This window comes from Macaca fascicularis, chromosome 1, assembly GCF_037993035.2.
Source record: "Macaca fascicularis isolate 582-1 chromosome 1, T2T-MFA8v1.1".
NCBI lineage: Eukaryota > Metazoa > Chordata > Mammalia > Primates > Cercopithecidae > Macaca > Macaca fascicularis.
Genome location: NC_088375.1, coordinates 192,327,393 through 192,350,002, shown reverse-complemented (window position 1 = coordinate 192,350,002; position 22,610 = coordinate 192,327,393). Strand labels below are relative to the sequence as shown.

The 22,610-nt window shown below is 38.3% G+C and overlaps 1 protein-coding gene and 1 long non-coding RNA gene across 41 annotated transcripts in view; one reads left to right on the top strand and one right to left on the bottom strand.

Moving 5' to 3' along the window:
• The window catches only part of CCDC30 (coiled-coil domain containing 30), a 191,327-nt gene that overhangs the window by 59,124 nt on the left and 109,593 nt on the right, over nt 1-22,610 (top strand). For 11 of the 40 annotated variants that reach the window (XM_045373172.3, XM_065533682.2, XM_045373155.3 and 8 more), the window contains 2 exons: nt 13,173-13,298; nt 22,000-22,169. The exons of 17 other annotated variants lie outside the window; for them this stretch is intronic. In XM_045373172.3, coding sequence (XP_045229107.2) covers nt 13,173-13,298; nt 22,000-22,169 — 296 coding nt within the window. Of the gene's footprint in view, nt 1-13,172; nt 13,299-15,886; nt 16,025-21,999; nt 22,170-22,610 lie in introns of all 40 variants that reach the window. 12 more of the 40 variants (XM_074010242.1, XM_074010208.1, XM_074010220.1 and 9 more) reach the window with 3 other exon arrangements.
• LOC135968250 (uncharacterized) overlaps nt 1-22,610 on the bottom strand; it is a 142,082-nt gene that overhangs the window by 19,683 nt on the left and 99,789 nt on the right. Inside the window, exon 2 of the long non-coding RNA XR_010582875.2 lies at nt 8,803-8,919. This is a non-coding gene — a long non-coding RNA (uncharacterized lncRNA). The remainder of the gene's footprint in view (nt 1-8,802; nt 8,920-22,610) is intronic.

Below are 22,610 nucleotides of genomic sequence, written 5' to 3'. Positions count from 1 at the left end.
GGTTGCCAAAGTTTCTGAGGAGAATTCTGTTAATCTCATTGAGGATTCCTTGTGTGTGATAAATTGCTTCTCTCTTGCTGCTTTCAACATTTTGTTTTGGTTTTGTCTTTCATTTGATTATAATGTGTCTTGGTGTGGTCATCTCTGAGCTAATCTTATTTCGAGTTGGTTGAGCCTCTTGGTTGTTTGTATTCATGCCTTTCATCAAATTTGGGAAGTTTTCAGCCATTATTTCTTCAAATAATCTCTCTGCCCTCCCTTTCTTCTGGGACTCCCCAGTGTGTATGCTGGCCCACCTGACGATGTCCCACAGCTGCCTTAGGCTCTGTTTACTTTTCTTCGATTTTTTTTGTTGTTGTTGTTCCTCAAACTCAGTAATTTTAATTGTCCTATCTTCAGGTTCACTGATTCTTTCTTCTGCCTGCTCAAATTTGCCTTTGAATCCCTATAGTGAATTTTTTATTTCAGTTGTTGTACTTTTCAGTTCTAGACATTCTTTTTGTTTCTTTTTAGGTTTTCTGTCTCTTTATTGATATTTCTGTTTTGTTCATACATTATTTTCTTGACTTTCTCCATGTCTCCATAAGCTTCCTTAATATAGTTTTTTAAAAGTCTTTGTGTAGTAGATCTACCATATGGTCTTTTTCAGGGACAGTTTCTGTTGGTTTACTTTACTTTTTTTTTTTTTTTCTTTTTTTAAGTTTTAAATGGGACGCACCTTCCTGTTTCTTTGTATGGTTTTTTATTTTCTTGAAAATTGAACATTTGAATCTAATGTGGTAACTCTCGAAATCAGGTTCGCCACCCTCCCAGCGTTTGCTATTTTTGCTTTATTTATTTATTTATTTTTTATTGTTTTGACATTAAACTGACGTATAAGCTTAAGGTCTTCTAGAGTCTTTTCTGAGTGTGTGCCTTTCCCTTATCATATGCAGTGGATTTTCCAGTTTTCTCTCTATATGCCATTGCTTTTGAATGTTCTGCTGTTTAATGACTGGCTTCCAAAAAGGGAAAAAGAGAAAAATTAAAGAGAGGAAAAAAAGGGTGCTAGCCCTTTGAATCCCCTGAATGTCACCTCTGCCAGAGGGGGAGGGGCTTGCAACAATGGGTGGTGGTGCAAAAATGGCCACCTGACTCTGTGTCTGTACCTACATGAGCGAAAGCAGCAATCACCGATCAGAATACAAATCCCCAATGCTTAAAGGAAAGCATCCCTGTTGCCCATTTTGACTCCCACATGTTGCATGCAAGCTGTTCCAGGAACTCATGCACACTGCCTGCCACATGGATGGAGGAGAGGAGATAGCCGCTGCAGGGATAAGAGCTTAAATTGATTGAAATTAACAGCAATTTACCATCCAACCCTTTCTCTAGAAGTTTCAAGATTTTAATAGACTTCAGAGTTCAAAAATATTTGTATCAGACAGATTCCACCAGCAGGATTATTGTTTAGGTGGAGAGACAGATTTCTGGTGCTTCCCAATCTATCATCTCTCCTAGCCTTCATTTTTGAAGAATATTTTCACTGGATATAGAATTTTAAGTTGACTTTCTTTTAACAATACTTTATAGATATCATTCCTTTGTCTTCTTGCTTTCATAGTTTTTGACAAGCTCATAGTCATTCTTAACTTTGTTTTTGCATATGTACTATTTCTTTTTTCTCTGGTATTTATGAGATTTTTTTTAGCAGTTTGATTACAGTTTGTCTTGGTTTTCTTAGTACTTTTGCTTGGGAGTATTTGAGCTTCTAGATTCTGTGAGTTTATAGTTTTCCTCAAATATGGAAAAAGTTTAGCCATTAGTTCTTCATTTCTTCAAAATTTTTTGTATTGCTCTACTTCTGTGACTCCAACTACATGTGTTTTACATCCTTTGGTATTTTCACAAAGGCTGTGTTCATTTTTTCCCCAGTTTTTCTCTCTTTGTTCTAGTTTGATAATTTCTATTGTTGTTTTCAAGTTCACTAATTTTTTTTTCTGTAGTGTTTATTGTGTTTTTAATCCCATCCTGTGAATCACTCATTTAAAGTATTGAAAATTTTATCTTTAGAAATTTCATTAGTTCTTTTTTGAATATCTTTTATCTTTTATTCATTAGTTCTCTTAAAAAATACATTGTCACTTCTAGGTCTATTTCTATTCACTGATTTTTTTCCTAGTTGTGATGCACTTGCTTCTTTGAAGGTTTAATAATGTTTTACTGGATATTGGACATTATGAATTTCATATTGTTGAGGACCTAATTTTATTGTCTTGCTTAAATAATATTAAACTTTGTTTTCACAATAGGTTAAATTACTTGCTGAATAGCTTAATTCTTTTTGGATTGTTTTTAAGCTTCCTTAGGGCAGATTTATAGGAGCTTTTATTCTAGGGCTAGAATAGTTCTACTCTTATGTTGTGACCCTGGGTGTTCAATAAGGACTCTCTGATCTAGCTGGTCAGAACTCAAACATCTCCTAACCCTGCTGACCTCTGAGAATTGTTCTTACAGCTCTCTCATTGTTCTTCGCTTATTTTTGTGGAGTTTTGCCTTACTCATGTGTGGCTCAGTATTCAGGAAAGACTTGAAAAACTGCAGATTTCTGCAGTTCTTTTCTCTGTGTGGCTCCCTTTTCTCTGGTACTCTATCCCACATATTTCTGCCATTTCATCTTTCTGAACTCGTTTCTCTGTCTCCTCAATTCCACAAGATTACTATGCTCTATACAGGATTTCCCTCATATCACCACACTCTGGAAAGTATTTCAAGGCAGAAATCCCTGGCAATTGTAATGTCACCTAATTTCCACCCATCTCCAGTGGAGTAAAGTCCCCTAATGTCTCTTGTTAAATGTCTGAGAAGAGTTGTTTTATAAGTTTTTTTCCACTCTTCCACTTGTAAGGGTGAGGAAAATCTCATCCTCATTATTCCATCATGGCCCTTTTTTTCTTTTTCCATGACCTGTTTTTCATGTCTGGTTTTTGTTTTTTTGTTTTTTTGTTTTGTTTTGTTTTGTTTTTTGCTGGAGGGTTGGCTTTTGAGGTCGTTTTCTTCTCCCTGAGTAATTTCTAAGTTCTGGCTCATTTTGTCAAATCATACAAATGATATCATCCCAGAACTATCTCTGCTTGACTACCTGAATAATTCATATCCTTTTCCCAGGTCTTGTTTTTATTTGGATCTCTTTTCCAGGTGCTAAAGAAATTGATCTTTTAAATATGGATCTCCAAGGTTTTTGTCCTCTGTATCAGAGGGAATGGCTCTCTAGACTTAATGTTCTGTGGTTTAAAATCAATTATTTTTTATTTTTTAAGTGAATACACAAAAATGTATCTACCCTAATATTGTATATCCTTCAGTACAGTTTTCCTGGGGTGCTTTAGTTATGTTTGCCACATGCATTGGATAAAAACTATTTTTAAATTTTGCTTTACAAATTGGCCGCATAGTTGCATAAGATAGTTTGTCTTATAGAATGAAACTTCCCCCAAACTGTTACACAAGTAAATTTTCAAATTTGTCTCTGAATATCTGAACATGTTAACTGTTCCCCCTAAAATCAACCTTTCCCAGAAAGATGATTACTTATCATCTGGGTTTGTTTTTGTTTTTGTTTTTTTGTGTGTGTTCACCATTTCAGAGGTGATTTTAAACGTAGATTTCCAACATACGTTGTGTTCATCATTTTTCAAAATAACTGCTCTGAAGGGTGTAAAGTTGACCAGTAAGGTAACCTGAAAATAAATACACGTGTTTCTAGTAAAACCTCTTGCAAGTATAAGGATTTGAGTCAATATATAATGTCCTCTGACTGCCTCAGTACTTGTTGTACACCCCTACTACAGAGATGATAACTGTACAGGGTAACTTATCTGCTTGCATATCTGTGCTTTCCCACTGTGACACTCTACTAGGACAGGACCACAGGGCTATTCGTAACACAGAAAGATGTGATCAAGCAAGTTTAGTTTAGATGGTGGGAGCACACTTTGGAACCAGTCTGCCTGGGTTCACATCCTAGCTCTTATCAATTACATTGTGACCTGGAACAAATTACTTAGCTCTCTGTCCTTAACTTCCTTATCTGTAAAATGAGAATAATAATGTCCCTAGGACTCAGCAAAGTATGAAGGCATATTTTGTACTCAATAATCGTTGAGTGAATTAATGAGTAAACATACAAACAAATCAATAAGAAGAAAGGTGATTTTATTTAACAGGATAACATTTTCTTTAGAATTACTGAAGGAAATTATTGTACACATGTAACACTATAGTTTTTAAAAGGTCAAAATTTTCAAACAAAACATAAAGAAATGCAGACTGAATCTCTTATGCAAATCTCACTAACCTCCCATTCTTCCTTCCCACATTCTAGGGAAAAGATTAATGATGTTGAGTATTGCTCCTTCCTGTGGTGTCTGGGAAGGAGGGTAGTTATGTTTTCTCATCTTCTCTACCCTTTCTTTTTTTTTCTTTTTCTTTCTTATTTTTTTTTTCTTTTTGATACCGAGTTTTGGTCTTGTTGCCCAGACTGGAGTGCAATGGCGTGATACCAACTCACTGCAACCTCTGCTCCTGGGTTCAGTGATTATCCTGCCTCAGCCTCCTGACTAGCTGGGATTACAGGTGCCCACCACCACGTCCAGCTAATTTTTATATTTTTGGTAGAGATGGGGTTTCACCACATTGGTCAGGCTGGTCTCAAACTGCTGACCTCAGGTGATCCACCCCCCTGACCCCTTGGCCTCCAAAAGTGCTGGAATTACAGGCATGAGCCACTGCACCCGGCCTCCTGTACCTTTTCTAGTGGCAATGAAGTCTAGAGCAAACCAGTTGGAACATAGAAGAGGTGTGCTAGCTATGATAAGTTGTATTCCAAAAGTGAAATATTTTTCCAAAGACTACCCGTGTGAGAATGGCTTAAACTCTTTGACTTCTTTTTTATTTCATGGTGAGTACAATTGTGGCCCACACCTTGCTCTGTCATTCATATATCCGAGTGAAGGAGGCTTGATATGGGAAGCAGGCCCCAAGATGACCATAGAATTTCAAGAGTTACTGAGGGGGCATCTGTAAAGAATAAAGGAAAGGAGCAGACATGGCCAGGGAAAGCCTTCAGATCACAATGCAGGACTGACAATCTGTTGAAGGAGAGGGAGAAAGAAGGAAGATTGATTGGATAGGAAGAGCCTCAAACCGTGGCGTAGCTCTGAGAAAGTCTCTGCCAGCCCAACAAACAGTTTTGGAACATTGATAACCTGTAGAGGAATTACACATTGGGCAGAATTGGGTGGGCCTTAATATTCCCACCATGCTCAGTCATTCACTGGAGGCTGTCTGGGAAGAGTGGCAAGTACTTTCTTGAAGGGAGGTATCAGTGGTGTACCTCTACATGGCTCTCTGTATCATAGAACTCATGCTTGGAGAAGATCGTTGGAGAATACCTGGTTAACCTACCTCCCTCTTTGACAAATGTTATCTGTGACATTCTGGATAAATGAGCATCTGTGTTATTTCAAAAGATATTCAGAAAAGATCACACAGTTTTCCCTAATGTTTAACATTAGGTACCAGAATTGTGTATGTGTGTCTAATCTCAATCCTCTAAGCTGTGATGTAAACCAGTTTTCTTTTCCTTGTCGTCGAGACTGAAGTTTGTGTGGATTTCTAAAATTAGGAAATAAAGCTTTATGTTGACTCTAGTGATCCTTTCACTTACGTCATCCCACATAAGGCAAGCTGGATTGGACTAATGAAGAACACTGTAAATAAATATTTCTTCTCTTTAAAGATGTTAGCAAGTAGAAATCTTTAAAACTGGAAAATGAGCTGGGTGCAGTGGCTCACGCCTGTAATCCCAGTACTTTGGGAGGTCAAGGTGGGTGGATCACAAGGTCAGGAGTTTGAGACCAGCCTGGCCAACATGGTGAAAATACAAAAATACTAAAAATACAAAAATTAGCTGGGTGTGGTGGCAGACGCCTGTAATCCTAGCTACTTGGGAGGCTGAGGCAGAAGGATAGTTTGAAACGAGAAGACAGAGGTTGCAGTGAGCCAAGATCGCACCACTGCACTCCAGCCTAGGCGAAAGAGTGAAACTCCATCTCTGAATGAATGAATGAATGAATGAATGAATAAATAAATAAATGGAAAATGGTCTCAATGAGTAATAATTAATTAGAGTTAAATGACCTTCTAAAATCATTTCCTAAAGAAAGATTTTTGCCTTCCAAGTTCTCTCTTAATCTTTCATGAAGGAAAAGCCTCAAGATTTCTTGATGGTGTTTGGCAGCCAGGTGATGGTGATAGCAATAACTGTTAACTGAAGGATCATTCTCAGCAGAGGAATTAAATGAACTGAGTGCTGTAGTCAGCAGATAAGGAGTAACAGCCTATTCCCCTTAACTTGTTTCCAGACCTTGACCTAGTAATGTGATATCCCTGGCATGGGTTGTTTCCTTCAGTCATTCCTTCCTTATCACTGACTACAGTAGTTCCCCCTTATTCTCAGTTTCGCTTTCCACAGTTTCAGCTACCCACAGTCAGTTGCAGACTGAAAATATTAAATGCAAACTTCCAGAAATAAGCAACTCATAAGTTTTAAGTTGTGAACCATTCTGAGTACCATGATGAAATCTTACACTGTCCTGCTGGGGTGGGAATCATCCCTTTGACCAGTGTGCCTACACTGTACACACTGTATACCCATTAGTCATGGGCGTTAGTCAGCCTGCTCCTGACATGCAACCATGGACATCATCATGGCTTAGTGATCGAAGATCACTCAAAGCAGATGACCCTACTTTTCATGTATCATCGGAAGGTCAGCAGTAGTCTAATGCCATGTCATAATGCCTAAGTCATTCATCTTCACCTCATTATTTAGGCATTGTGCCATCTCACATCATCTCAAGAAGGATACATACAGTACAATAAGATATCTAGAGAGACAGAGACCACATTCTCATAACTTTTATTACAGTATATTTTTATTATTATTGTTGCTAATCTCTTACTATGCCTAATTTACAAATTAAGCTTTATCTTAGTTATGTATACATGGAAAAAACAGTACAGTTGGCTCTTCATATCTGTAGGTTCCACATCTCCCAATTCAACCAACCATGAGTTGAAAATATTGAAATAAAAAATAATAATATGACAATAAAATAATATAAAATTTAAAATATAGAACAGGCTGGCCATGGTAGCTCACTCCCAGCACTTTGGGAGGCTGAGGTAGGAGGATTGCTTGAGCCCAGGAGTTGAGACCAGTCTGGGCAATATAATGAGACTCTATCTCTCAATTTATTTTAAAACATTTTTAAAATAGTGTAACACTATTTACATAGTTTTTAGACTGTATTAGGTATTGTAAGTAATCTAGAGATTAAAGTATATGAGAGAATGTGTGTAGGTTATATGTAAAATACTGTACCATCTTATATGAGGGACTTGAGCATTCATGGATTTTGGTATCTTCAGTGATCTTGGAACCAATCCTCCTCAGATATCAAGGGAGGACTATACAGAGGGTTTGGTACCATTGGAAGTTTCAGGTGTCCACTGGAGGTTTTGGAACATATCTTCCAAAGATTAGGGGGACTGCTGTAATTTATTTTCTGTTTCTTACAAAAAGGAAGTAAAAGGATGGTAATATTGTTTGGATTTGTGTTCCCACACAAATTTCATGTCGAATTGTAATATTAAATAAAAGTCCCAATGTTGGAGGAGCGCCCTGGTGGGAGGTGATTGGATCATGGGGGCAGACCTTCCTCTTTGCTGTTTTCATAATAGTGAGTGAGTTCTCATGAGATCTGGTTGTTTAAAAGTGTGTAGCACCTCCCCCTCTCTCTTTTCCTCCTGCTCTGGCCATGTAACACATGCCTCCTTCCTCTTCCCTTTTTGCCATGATTGTAAGCTTCCTGAGGCCTCCCCAGCCGTGCTTCCTGTATAGCCTGAGGAATTGTGAGTCAATTAGACCTCTTTTCTTTATAAATTACCCAGTCTTAGGTAGTTTTTTATATTATTATAAATGCAAGAATGAACTAGCATAGATGGTGTACTGGTTAACTTTGTATGTCAACCTGACTGAGGTTTGGAATGCCCAGATATCTGATTAAACATTATTTTTGGGCTGGGCACAATGACTCACACCTGTAATCCTAGCACTTTGGAAGGCCAAGGCGGGTGGATCACTTGAGTTCAGGAGTTTGAGACCAGCCTGGGCAACATGGCAAAACCACACCTCTACAAAAAAAAAAACAAAAATTAGCCTGGCGTGGCGGCACTTGCTTGTAGTTCCAACTACTGAGGAGGCTGAGGTGGGAGGATTGCTTGTGCCAAGAGACAGAGGTTGCAGTGAGCTGCGATCATACAACTGCACTTCAGCCTAAATGATAGTGAAATCATAATATATACATATATATAAAATCTTCTGTTGGTTCTGTTTCTCCAAAGAACCCTGTCAAATACAGATGGAAACTAATATATGAGTCTCTACAGTGTTGTAATGACTCTCCTGGGGGTTTGCCGTAACTTATTTTAACAGAAATTCAGAGAGGGTAGGTATTGTTCACCCTGATTTACAGATGAGAAAACCAAGATCACAGATTTGTAAATGTGGAAGTCAAGATTTCAAATCTCAACCTGACTACAAGACCTATGTTTTAGCTGGGCGCAGTGACTCATACCTGTAATCCTAGCACTTCAGGAGGCCAAGGCAGGAGGATTGCTTGAGCCTGGGAGTTTGAAACCAACCTGGGCAACATGGTGAGACCCTGTCTCTTAAAAAACAAACAAAAAAAGACTTACTGTTTTTGCCATCATGGTTTCCAAACTGTGTTCCAGGGATCTTTGATGTTCCATAGATAGAAAGCTCTGGGTCTTCTACCTCCACATCAGTCAGAGAAATCTCCACTTCTGGGAACTCTGTAAAGGGTTTTTCCATAAGAATTATTCTGAAAATAAAGGGGACAGGGGAGTCCTGTGGCTTAAAAAGGAAAAATAATTTAGGAAATAATTTCCTTATATCAAGCACTGTTCTCAAGATGTAACTGTGTTCCTTACTCATTTCTCTATGGAGACAGACTTATAACTAAATAGACCATCTTAGTGCTGTTATTACGCATGTTCTCAGAGAATATACTTAAAATAGAAGAAATGCTAGGTATGTGGTAGGAAAAATAATAGCCACAATATATTGAGCGTCTGTCATGTGTCGTGATCTGTTCTAGGTGTCTAACAAACATAATCTCATTTAATCCCAATAACAGCCTGTTAGAAATAGAGCTTGGAGTTGTAAGGAAAATTAGCACTTAGATAAAGGATTTTTCAGCAAAGCAAATTTATTTTTGTGCAGAGGGATGCCTCCTGTATGGCTGGTCATTACAAGAGCATATAGAATAAAGGAGAGTGAAAATTTTTATTTTCGACGTAAATCTTGTCCCTGTGCTCTTTCCCCACTGGCTGGGGTTGGGCTGTATAATTTAAGCTAGACTTGATTGGCTAAACATTTAAACTTCTTTATAGATAAGGTGGGCATGTAAGGGAGAGAGGAGAGAAAGGGAAGGGGTTGTCTGTGGCAAGTTAGAGAGTCAGTTTTTTAAAAAATAAGGAAAGGAATGTGAGCTGGTGTTGATAATGTCACTGGTATTGTGGCATGCCTGGGCATGTAGTAAAAGCAGAAAGAAAGAAGAAAAAGAAAAAGAGGGGGAGGGGGTATTGAGAATTAAAGAATAAAGGATTAATCAGGTTGTTTGAAGAGAAACCTTGTCATATCTTAAACAGCCCTCACCAAAGTAAGCAGGAGCATTCCCATTTCATATTTGTTAGAACTTAAGGGAACTTGACCAAAGTGATAGTTGCAGCCAGGAGCTGATCCAGGTTTATCCGGCCCCAGGGCTCATTTTCTACACCATACCAACTCTTGTGGCAACTTATAGAGGAGATTTATATAGAGGACTTATTATAACTCATGGGGGTACAGCATGCCCAACACGGAGCACATAAACCACCTCCACCTACAGGAGATGCCCAGGCAGTATTTTATTTTCCACAGTGCCTGCGTTCGTCTTTTCATCTGACTGTGCCTGTGAGAGGGCGCAGCACGATGCAAGCACATAGTGGGTCGACAATAAACGTTGTCATACTATGCAGGGAGGCACAGTTTAGTTCAGAGCATTAGGTGATCCCCACCTGTCAGAGAGTAGAATATTGGAAGTGGAAAATTCTGAGCTGTTACACCATCTCCAGAGTCGTTGGTGGCTACCCATGCTAAGTCATTAGTCCTCTTTGTTTACTGCTGGCTGGCAGGTGAGGTAGGCTCCCTCAGCTACCCAGAGATCTCTGTGTCCTATTGCTCATCTCTCACATTATTTGCTGCCCCTTTCTTGTGGTTTTCTGCTTTAAACTTTGGTTACTGGGCTCAGTAAGTACATAAATTGCCTAAAGGCATAACTATATTCAATATGCCACAAATTATGGTAAATTTTAAATATATCTTCTTTGGGAAAGCTATCTTTTAAAAATTATAGCATTGAAATACATGACATTCTTACTCTAGGAAAAGACAAAGAAATTGAGGGGGGGTTCATATTTGAGAGTTGAGATGTTTCTTCTGCTTTGTACTGAAGCATCTCAGGTGGCATAAGAGTGGAGCTTAAATGAATTCTTGCCTTGTGTGTTGAATGCATCAGCATGTCGTGTGTGAATTTGAAAAAAATATTCACCAGTGCAGATGGTGGCTGATGGCAGAAGATACTCTGGGAAAAAATATTTATTCTTCTCCATTTCCTTGTGCAGTGCTACTAAGCTGACATGATTCTTGACTACATCTTTTGTCCATACCACTGAGGAGGAATTGTAAAAGTTACACTAAGATGTTAGTATCCACTTTTCTAGTAGCATTCCCCGTTCTTTCCAACTCATCAGCTTGGGACTGTTATTTCTGTTTTACTGACATTAAACATAAGAAAGGTAAATTAGTAGTTTGATTAATTCAGAACAATCAAGATTCTGTAGTGTATTTTTCTAGTACTTGTTCTCTTTGGCTTAGCTACCAAACAACAACAAAGTCTCAAATCCATAATAAAGCAAATCTCTAAAGGATTCAAGACCAGATAGGAGGTGAAACTTGTTGCTAGGAAGCGATTTCAGGGCTACTACCTCCGAAGAAGATGCTTAAGAAATGTAGCTTTTTTTTTTTTCAGTTTTTTGTTGTTGTTGTTGAGACGGAGTCTGGCTCTGTCGCCCAGGCTGGAGTGCAGTGGCCGGATCTCAGCTCACTGCAAGCTCCGCCTCCCGCGTTTACGCCATTCTCCTGCCTCAGCCTCCCAAGTAGCTGGGACTACAGGCGCCCGCCACCTCGCCCGGCTAGTTTTTTGTTTTTGTTTTTGGTAGAGACAGGATTTCACTGTGTTAGCCAGGATGGTCTCGATCTCCTGACCTCGTGATCCGCCCTTCTCGGCCTCCCAAAGTGCTGGGATTACAGGCTTGAGCCACCGCGCCCGGCCTTTTTCGGTATTTTTTTTAAATGACATTTTGTAACTGGTGATTTATTTAGATTAAGACTTCCATTTTAGAGCCTGAATTATCAGTAACATAGAAAGATAGAAGAGAAACCAGTACAAAAGATCAAGAGACAAAGTACAAGATTTGAATGAGGTAAAAAAAAAAAAAAGGGATAATTTTCAGTTACATTTTCTAATACAGGTAAGGCAGACACCATAAGGATGCTCAAGAATGACTGAAAATAGGCAAAAGGAGAAAGGACACTTCTAGGAATATACATCCTATGATTGTGACCAGTGGTTACAGAAAACCTTGCTAGGAGTAGTCAATCAGTAAAGAGCCCATTTACTAATGTATTTAGGATAAGTTGGTTTGTTGAAATTATAAGGATGATTTAAAGGTATTGCCTTACTAACGAATGAATGTAAAAATTCAGAACAATCCAATAATAATATAAACTGCCACTTACAGAGCATCTTCTATAACTGAGGAGCCCATATATGTCCAGGCCTCATTATCTTTATTTTTAATATGAGGAACTAAGGCTAAGAAAAGTGAAGTAACTAGCTCAGGATGCCACTATTAGAAACCAGTAGAACAGGACTGGGAGGGCTGTTCCTACATACTACTCTGCATTTCCCAAGTTACCAAGTATAGATGTGCCAATTTCAGCTGCTTCCTGACTGGCCAAACCAAACGTGCAATTAGTTCATTTGACAGGTTGGCTTTTACAATGGAGAGGGGTCAGTCAGGCACGGTGGCTCACACCTGTAATCCCAGCACTTTGGGAGGCCGAAGCTAGTGCATCGATTGAGCCCAGGAGTTTGAGAACAGCCCGGGCAACATGGCGAAATCCCATCACTATTTTATATATGTATATTATATTATATATATATTATATATATGTTATATATAATATATATAATTTTTTAAAAATTTAAAAAATAATGGAGAGGGGTCTGCTGCTTGGTGATAGTGTGATCATCAAAAAAATTGGCTGAATTTTTGTTGTGTTCCTAAGTTGTATTTTGATCTTAATTTTATCTCCTAATAGGTTTTTGTACATAAGAGAAAACTCACTTTGGCAAGGCTGAATAGAGTAGATATTAAAAGTAAGGGATTTAAGTTAGACTTGACTTAGAATCCCAGTGCTGACTGTGTGAACTTGGACAAATTATGTAACATATCTAAGCCTCACATGTCTCCTCTGTAAAAATAATGTAACAATAATTCCAATCTCATAGGGGTCCTAGAAAAACAAAATGAAATAATGCATCTAACATACTTACCATAGTCTCTGACATGTGGTAAGTCCTCAATATAAAGTAGCTGGTATCATTATGACTCCAATTTTTATTATTTTCAAATAATTTGGAAAGATTTCAATAATGCCTTATATTTGATAAGTGATCAAATTTTATAAAATAGTTTCAAAATCACATTTTATTCCTGCCGTGATGGCTATAATGTAGGTAGAACAAGTGTTACTACATTTTACTATTGTGTAAATTAAGGCTTGGAGAGAAAAACATATCTTATGAGCTATAAACTAGTTTTCCTAGATTCATAAATGCCCTGAATGATTTCATTATTGAGTTAGAAAATTATCATCAGAATTTGTAGGAAACACTGCTATTATATATAAAATTATTTATGTAAAATGCTTTTTACAGATCTTGAAAATGAGCCAAGAAAAAAATGAAATGTTTGAAAGTGAGTGGTCAAAAGAGAGAGAGAGAGAGAAGCAGTTGGCATCTGGTCTTGACACTGCAGAGAAGGCCTTGAAAGCTGAAAGTGAGGTATTACCATTCAGGAAGCTATTTTTTTCTTGTTGTAGTTCTAATTTAGGGATTTCATGTTATCATTTTAAAATGAAGTATGACTGTACATCTCAGCTTGGGATGCCATAACCAAATACCACAGACTAGGTGGCTCAAACAACAGAATTTTATTTTTCTCACAGTTATGGAGGATGGGAAGTCCAAGATCAAGGTGCCAGCCGAGTCAGTTCCTGGTGAGGGTTCTCTTCCTGGCTTGCAGATGGCTACCTTCTTGCTCTGTCCTCACGTGACAGAGTGAGCAAGCTCTGGTGTCTCTTCCTCTTATTATAAAGGCACTAACCCTACTGGATTAAGGCCCCACCCTTCTATCCTCATTTGACCTTTATCACCTCCCTATCAACCCTATCTATCTCCAAATACAGTCCATATTGGAAATTAGGGCTTCAACAATATGAGTAGGGAGGGAGAGCACAATTCAGTCCATAGCACTATAGAATATGTGTTTCTATAATAATAATGGGGTAGCTCTGTTGTTTCTCCAAGCTGAGTTCTAGCACTGATCAAAGAGTCCTTTATTTAGCAGATGTTTGATTGTTGTAGTGTTGGGCTTATCTCTCTTATAGAGTCATGGACTTATCTCTCGTTTTAACCTCTTGTCCTGCCATCTTGGAAAGATCTATCAGGAGATACAATCAGCCTATATTTTGAAAAGAGACCTGGAAGTAAGTTCATAGAAGTCAAAATCAGTAATTTAGAGGATAGTGACACTCAATCAGTTTATAGGTTGCAGTGCTTCTAATCTCATCCTAATGACCTACAGGAATTTTCAGTGAAATAAGATAGGAAATCATTATCATTTACCCTCTTCCCGTGGTTTTGGGAGGCCACCCTCTACCTTCTTGCCTTTTGTCTAAGCCTTTCTCAGCATTTACCTTCCACTTTGACTTCAAGTCTTCGGGAAAATACCAAGCAGCTCCTCTCCTAAAGTAAATTTTATATAATCTATTCCCTTCATTGAGCACCACAGACTGACTCTCAACCCAAAGTCTTCCACCAATCAATCAGTGCACATCCTGTGTCATCAGTGTAAAAATCTGATAAAAATCTGCATTTAGGCTGGGCACGGTGGCTCACGCCTGTAATCCCAGCACTTTGGGAGGCCGAGGTGGGTGGATTACCTGAGGTCAGAAGTTCGAGACCAGCCTGACCAATACAGAGAAACCCTGTCTCTGCTAAAAATACAAAATTAGCCAGGCATGGTGGTGCATGCCTATAATCCCAGGTACTCCGGAGGCTGAGGCAAGAGAATCGCTTGAACGTGGTTGCAGTGAGCCGAGATCATGCCATTGCACTCCAGCCTGGGCAACAAGAGCAAAATTCCATCTCAAAAAAAAAAAAAAAAAAAAAGAAATCTGCATTTAGCCAAAGTGTTTTCTCTCATGGATATATATTTTTAAAAATCAAGCTGGGCACAGTGGCTCACATCTGTAATCCCAGCACTTTGGGAGGCTGAGGCAAGAGGATCACTAGGAGTTCGAGACCAGCCTAGGCAACATAGTGGGACACTGTCTCCACAGAAAAAAAAAAAAAAAGAAAAAAAATTTAAGTTAGCCAGGTGTGGTGGCATGTGTCTGTAATCCCAGTTACACAGGAGGCTGAGGTGGGAGGATCACTTGAGCCCAGGAGGTGAAGGCTGCAGTGAGCTGTGATTGTACCACTGCACTCCAGTGAGAGTGAGACCCTGTCTCAAAAAAGAAAAAAAAAAAAGAGAGAAAGAGAAAAAACATCAGAGGATTAAAGAAAATCCTGGTTAATTAAGTCACTGGATATAATTAAATAAGCATAATTTGTAGTTAGGAATGCAGAGTTTAAGCTGTGCATCATGGCCCCCTTATAGTCCCAGGTACTTGGGAGGCTGAGACAGGAGGATGGTTTGAGCCCAGAAGTTGAGGACTATAGTGCACCATGATCACACCTGTGAATAGCTACTGCACTCTAGCCCGGGCAACAATAGTGAGACCGCATCAATATACATAAATAAATATTTTTTTAAAAAACCACAGAGTTTAAAGTCAGACAGATTTATGGATTTGGAATCTCAGCTTTATACTTCCTGGCTATGTGAATTTAGCAGGTCACTTAAGATCTCTGAGCTTTACTTTCAACAATTCCCTTATAAGGTTATCAGAACATTAAAGGTAAATCACATAGCACTTTGTTCTATAAATGGTACTTCTAAAAAGATACATTTTAGAAACAGATAATATAACTATTGGCAGTCGTTGCAAGCATTGCCAAAGAATTTACCTGTATATAAGCCTTGCTTAATGTAGGAAGGACTCTAGAAACTAAATCTTTCAACCCGTGAATGATAGAAACGAAGAATGCTCAGTTTATTTAATTGATTTAATAATTGATTTAATTGATTTATGTAAACTTTGTTTTAACTACTAAGAAAGGCATCGGTCTGCCAGAAGGATAGGTTGGAATATTTAAAACAAAAAATTTGTCAGGACCATTTCAAGATTCATTCGTAGAAGTATTATATCTTTTATGGGGAAAATAGTCTTATTTTGTTTTACTAAATGTCTTCATTTCTTAATCAGGAATTGCAAAAATCAAAGTCAGAGCTTATATGCCTTTATAATGAAGTTCACAATCTCCCAGGGGCATCAGAAAGCAGAGACCATTTTTTAATAGCATGTGACCTGTTACGAAGAGAGAATTCAGAATTAGAAACAAAGGTGAGACTGAGTTAGGTATTTAAATGTTCAATATTTAACGTAGCTTTTATGAGGATAGGATACAAGGAAATTAATTTTAAGCATCAGATGATTTGGGAATTGGAGTTTCTTCTATTTTTATAGCATAAATTGCCATATACTGCCATATACTGTGGATTATGAGTCAAGCTATACGTCAGGATAAGTATTCAGACTTCAACCAGTACTTGGCAATTAGGATTAATCTGCGATTTTTTTTTTACTTTAAATCAGCTTCCCACCAACTTAATTTTTGGAGCACATATTATAGTGTAAAATATGTATTTAAATGTCTTCAATTTAAAAATTTAGGATCAAAGTTTCTTTCTCAGTTACACTGAAAATTGGGCTTAGAATTAGGAAAATGTTCAAATATCCTGATTCAAGCTTGTTCCCTAAGTTTAAAAATGGCTTCCAGGGAGATTGCGTGCACCCAGCTGTAGCGTGCTATGATTGTGCCTGTGAATAGCCACTGCATTTCAGCCTGGACAGCATAGTGAGACCCCATCTCTTTAAAAAAAAAAAAAAAAAAAAAAAAAAAAAAGCTACCTGACCAGGGCAAAGAATTCTTATCTAGTCCAATACTAGACTGAAAGGTTGCCTGTATAATTTCTAGAGTCCCACCTATTAGGTTATCACTATCGCCTCCTAGCTGAAAATTCCCTTCCTCAATCACTCTTTTGACCTAGACTAAAGATTAAGGAGCAAAGTCTTGAATACAGCAGTTAAAATATATTAGGCCATATTTTAATGTCATATGTAAGGAATAACTAAATCAAAGCCTAATTTAAACTGTGTGTAGTTACCCCAGAAAATCAGGAGCAGGTTGCTGAGGGATTGGGACATAGATCAGATAGCATGTGACATGGGAGGGAAAGGTCCAGAACATAGGGTCTGCTGCCTGGGAGAGTAAATATGTAGAGCTTAATATACAACCTAGCCTTTTTTGTGGGACCTTGTCAGCAAGGTAAGTTATCATCATGTTGTACAGTTAAAGGACCATGCCTTTTAAAACATCATTGACAAAGTTAACAACAGATGAGCTGAAATGAGAAGAATATAATATAAAAGAAGAGATCCAAATCTGCTCTGCTGATCTGGGTCTCCTTTTTTCTTAAACTTTTTATGTTGAAATAATACCAGACTCACAGAAAAAATTATGAAAGTATAAAGAATTCCCATATACTTTCACTCTTCCAAATGTTAACATGGTATCGTGTTTACCTTATCACTGTCTCTCTTTCCCTCTACACACACACACACACACACACACACACACACACACACACACACACAGATAGTTTTTTTGTAAACCCTCTGAGAGTAAGTTGGAGACATAATCTCCTTTACCCTTAAATATTTCCATGTGGGTTTACTAAAAACAATAACATCTCCTATTACCACAGTACAAGTCTCAAAATCAGGAAATTGACATTGACACAATACTATTATCTAATCTATAGCTGATATTCAGATTTTACCAATTATTCCCCTCTGTAGCAAGAGAATAACTTTTTTCCTATCTGAGATCCAACCCAGGATCATACATTACATTTAATTGTCATGTCTCTATAGCTCCTTCAATCTGCAAAAGTTCCTCAGTCTGTCTTTGTCTTTCATGACTTTGATATTTTTGAAGAGTACTGTCTTAGTCAGTTTGGGCTGCTATAACATAATACCATAGACTGGGTAGGTTAAACAAATACTTATTTCTCTCAGTTGTAGAGGCTGGGAAAAATCAAAGATCAAGATGGCATATTCAGTGTCTGGTGAGGGCATTCTTCCTGATTTGCAGACAGCTGTCTTCTCATTGTATCGTCACATAGCCAAGAGCAGAGAGAGAGAGTACAAGCTCTTTCCTGTCTCTTCTCATAAGGGCACTACTACCATCATGAGGGCTGCACCCTTGTGAATTAATTACTTGCCAGTGGGTCCTCCTAATACCATCCCATTGGGGTAAGGCTTTCAACATATGAGCTTTGAGTCAACACAAACATGCAGTGTATAACAAGACCATTGATTTTGAAGAATGTCTCTTAATTTGGATTTGTCTGATGTTTTCTCACAATATAATTCAGATTACCCATACCACAGAGATAATGTTGTATCCTTCTCAGTGTATTTTATCAGGAGACATGACATTTTTTGTTCTATTACTTATGATACTAACTTGGATCATTTGGTTAAGGTACTGTCTGCTAGATTTCTCCACTACAAAGTTATTACTTTTGTCTTTGCAATTCATAAATATCTTTTGGGGAGATACTTTGAGACTATGTGTTATGTTTCCCATCAAACTTTTACTCATTGAAAGTTTCTGTTTTGAATCTTTGATTTTTAAATTATATTCTAGTTTTTCTTCAGAATATAGAGTGCTTTAGACTTAAAGATAGTCTTGCTAAAGAAGTTGTATGTATTTGCTGAATCCCCCATTTTACAGGCTGTCATTTTGTTTGGGTTACAACGTCTAGACTCATACAGAATTTTAGAACTGAAAGGAGTATGATCATGTAGGCCAACTCTTTCAGTTTACACATAAGAACACCAAGGCCCAGGGATATTAGACTGCTGCCGAGTTACGTGGTAATTCTCAGCCTATGCTCTTTCTACCCTAGCCTAAGGCCTCAATCAGAAAGTGGAACCATCAGCTTAATTCTTATGCTACTTAAACATGGCTGATTATTAAACTGAGCTGTATCACTAAGATACAATTTTGGTAGGAAGAAGTCTGGAACAGAGTTGGTCCTGTTCCACAATATCCATGTCATGGAGGGTCTGATGGCTTTAACTTTCTTTGTTATAAAGAATAAAGCTTCTACTTACTTAAGATATACACTACTTTGTCATGTGAGAATTCAGAATACCTAGAAAATGCTCTGTGTTAGTGTCACCATCCTCTTCAGAAACCCTCAGCAGCTTTCAGTTTGCTCTAACATCAAATCTAAACTCCACTGTTTTATCTTTTTTTTTTTTTTTTTTCCGAGATGAGGTCTCTCCATCACCCAGGTTGGAGTGCAGTGGCAAGATCATAACTCACCTCCCGCTCCTGGCCTCAAGTGATTGTCCTGCCTCAGTCTCCCGGCACCACACCTGGCTAATTTTAAATTTTTCTTTAATAAAGACAGGGTCTCCCTATTTTGCCAGGTTGCCTTTCTTTACTTCTTAAGAGACTAACATTTATTTTTTTTTTATTTTTTTATTTTTTGTGGTGATTTTTTTTTATTAATTTATTTATTATTATTATACTTTAAGTTGTAGGGTACATGTGCATAACGTGCAGGTTTGTTACATATGTATACTTGTGCCATGTTGGTGTGCTGCACCCATCAACTCGTCATTTACATCAGGTATAACTCCCAATGCAATCCCTCCCCCCTCCCCCCTCCCCATGATAGGCCCTGGTGTGTGATGTTCCCCTTCCTGAGTCCAAGTGATCTCATTGTTCAGTTCCCACCTATGAGTGAGAACATGCGGTGAAGAGACTAACATTTATTATCTGTAATGTTTACTTTTTTACAATGACCACAAAAATTAGTGATTAAGTAGCATTTTGGAATATTTTTTCCTGCTTACAAAAATAATGCAAGCTCATTAAGAAAATTGTCCTTTATGTTCCTTTATAATCTGACCTCTCCCTTCAATCTTGCCTTATTCTTTCTGAGTAGCTGGGACTACAGGCACCTGCCACCACGCCCAGCTCATTTTTTGTATTTTTAGTAGAGACGGGGTTTCACTCTGTTGGCCAGGCTGGTCTTGAACTCCTGACCTCATGATCTGCCTGCCTCAGCCTCCCAAAGTGCTGGGATTACAGGTGTGAGCCACCGCAACCAGCCTTCTTTTTTTCTTTTTTCCCTCCTTCCATCCTTCCCTGCCTCCCTCACTTCCTTCTTTCCTTCCTTTCTTTTCTTTCTTTCTCACTCAGTTTTCCAGGCTGGAGTGCCGTGGCATGATCTTGGCTCACTTCAATCTCCACCTCACAGGTTCAAGTGATTCTCATGCCTCAGCCATCCAAGTAACTGGGGTTGCAGGCAGGTACCACCACACCTGGCTGATTTCTATTTTTAGTAGAGATGGGGTTTCACCATGTTGGCCAGGCTGGTCTCAAACTCCTGCAATCTTGCCTTATTCCTGCAGCTCCTTACTTTGTAGCCTCTATTCCAATGAAATTATCCTTCTTACTTTCCCCCAAATTACTCTATACTCCGTTCTACGTCAGTGCCTTTGACCATACTGCTCCCCATGCTTAAAATGTGCTATTTGTAGTCTCTTCTCTTATCCATATCTTCCCAACTTGACTAATTCAAGACCAACCTTCTCCCCTAGAAAGATTATAGTCCATATGAAATTACATGGATTTTATGAGATTAGAATCCATTTTACACACTGTAGTTTCTCTTCAGAGAATTGAAAAGGCGTAGGAAACCAAAGGGATCTCTTAAAGTAAACTTAAATTGATCTTTGTAATTAAGTCCATTGTGTTCTTAGAATCAAACATGTAGAAGCTTTGCATTTTCAGACAGCCTCAGGATATGAGTCAGGCAGGCTGTTGTCTACCTTAGCACAATACTTTGATGGGGATTCATTTTCCTTTCTTATTTTTTATTCCATTCTATTTGTTTGTTTATCTGGGTACAGACACAGGGTCTTGCTATGTTGCTTAGGCTGGACTCAAACGCCTGGCCTCAAGCAGTCCTCCCACCTCAGCCTCCCAAAGTGCTAGGATTACAGGCATGAGCCACTGCACCTAGCCCATCTTCCTTTCTTAGACTCATTCCCCACCCATCCTTTCTACTCCCTGAAGGAAATGTTTTTTCATTTTATATGAAGATATAGAGTAACCTTACAGGAAAGGAAATCTTTAGAATCTGTTTGTCAAAACAAAACAAAAAGACTGAACAAATGATTTGCCAAATCACAAAAGGCAGTGACTGTCAAAGCATCTACTTGCAGAGTTACATGGGAGGCTTATTCAAAGTACAGATTTCCATTCCACCCCTTCCCTCGCCCCAGACCACTGATAGTGAATCTCACTCAGGGTAGGGGCTACAATATAAGATTGCATTTTCTTTAACAAATATTTTATTTTTTATTTTTATTTTTGAGACAGGGTCTCACTCTGTCATCTAGGCTGGAGTGCGGTGGCCTGATCTTGACTCATTGCAACCTCCACCTCCCAGGCTCAAGCCATTTTTCCATCTCAGCCTCCTGAGTAGCTGGGACTACAGATGCACACCACCACCATGCCCAGCTAATTTTTCATAGAGACAGCGTCTTTCCATGTTGCCCAGGCTGATCTTGAACTCCTGGACTCAAGCAATCCACCTGCCTCAGCCTCCCAAAGTGCTGGGATTACAGGTGTGAGCCACTGCACCCGGCCAAGACTGCATTTTTAATAAATTCTTCAGTGGATGCTCTTACATCATAGTGATTTGAGAACCACTGTGGAAGAAAGCTCTTCTCTGTGAGATATATCTAATATTCTTATAGATACAGAAGACACCTCTGTAAGATATATCTAATATTCTTTCTAATGTTTTCCGGCAGCAATATATTGTTGCTTTTTATTATATATTATTGCTTTTGTGAATCAATGAAGTACATTCAAAACTTGAAAACAAAAATGTGTGGTAATAGTGTAAAACTCTGTAGATCACATATTTGTGCTTGTTAAAAGGTATAACCAAATGCTAAACAGCACTCTGACAGCCCAACCCCAGAGACCAAAAATACCTTTTTTTTTAAAAAAAATATGGGAATTTACATACCCTTATGCCTATGGTTAAAAAAATCGATTAAGTTATATAACAACTGCAAAGTATTAAATTAAGTTGGAATCAGACTTTAATTAGGATGTCATTTGATATTATATAAGCCAATAGTTAAGCATTTAATGAAATCAATATACTTTTTTCACAACTATAAAAATAGAATATTTGTCTTTTCACTTAATTTTGCAGGTCTTGAAGCTTTCACAAGAATTTGCACAATTAAATCATTTTACTCTCAGGGGGAAAACTGCACCTTCTAATTTAATTACAAGTGAAAATATCTGTAAAGATCCTGAGTCTAATGAACCAGTTTTGGAAATAGAAATTCAAAGCCCAAAGGAAGAGAGAGAGGAACTCTGGTAAATTGGGAAAATCCTATATCACATTAATTATTCGGAGGGGGTATATTTTATTTGGCTTGATCATTATAAGAATTTGATATTCGGCTGGGCACAGTGGCTTAAGTCTGTAATCCCAGCACTTTGGGAGACTGAGGTGGGCAGATGGCTTGAGCTCAGGAGTTTGAGACCAGCCTGGGCAACATGGCAAATCCCATCTCTACAAAAAACAAAAATTAGCCTGGCGTGATGGTGTGTGTCTGTAGTCCCAGCTACTCGGGGGGCTGAGGTGGAAAGATTGCTTGAGCCCGGGAGGTAGAGATTGTAGTGAGCCATGATTGTGTCACTCACGGCACTCCAGCCTGAGCAACAGAGCCAGACCCTGTCTCAAAATAATAATAATAATTTGATATTCATTTCCAAATTATGTGAGTGGAAAAATTAGTTATAAGCATTCTCCAA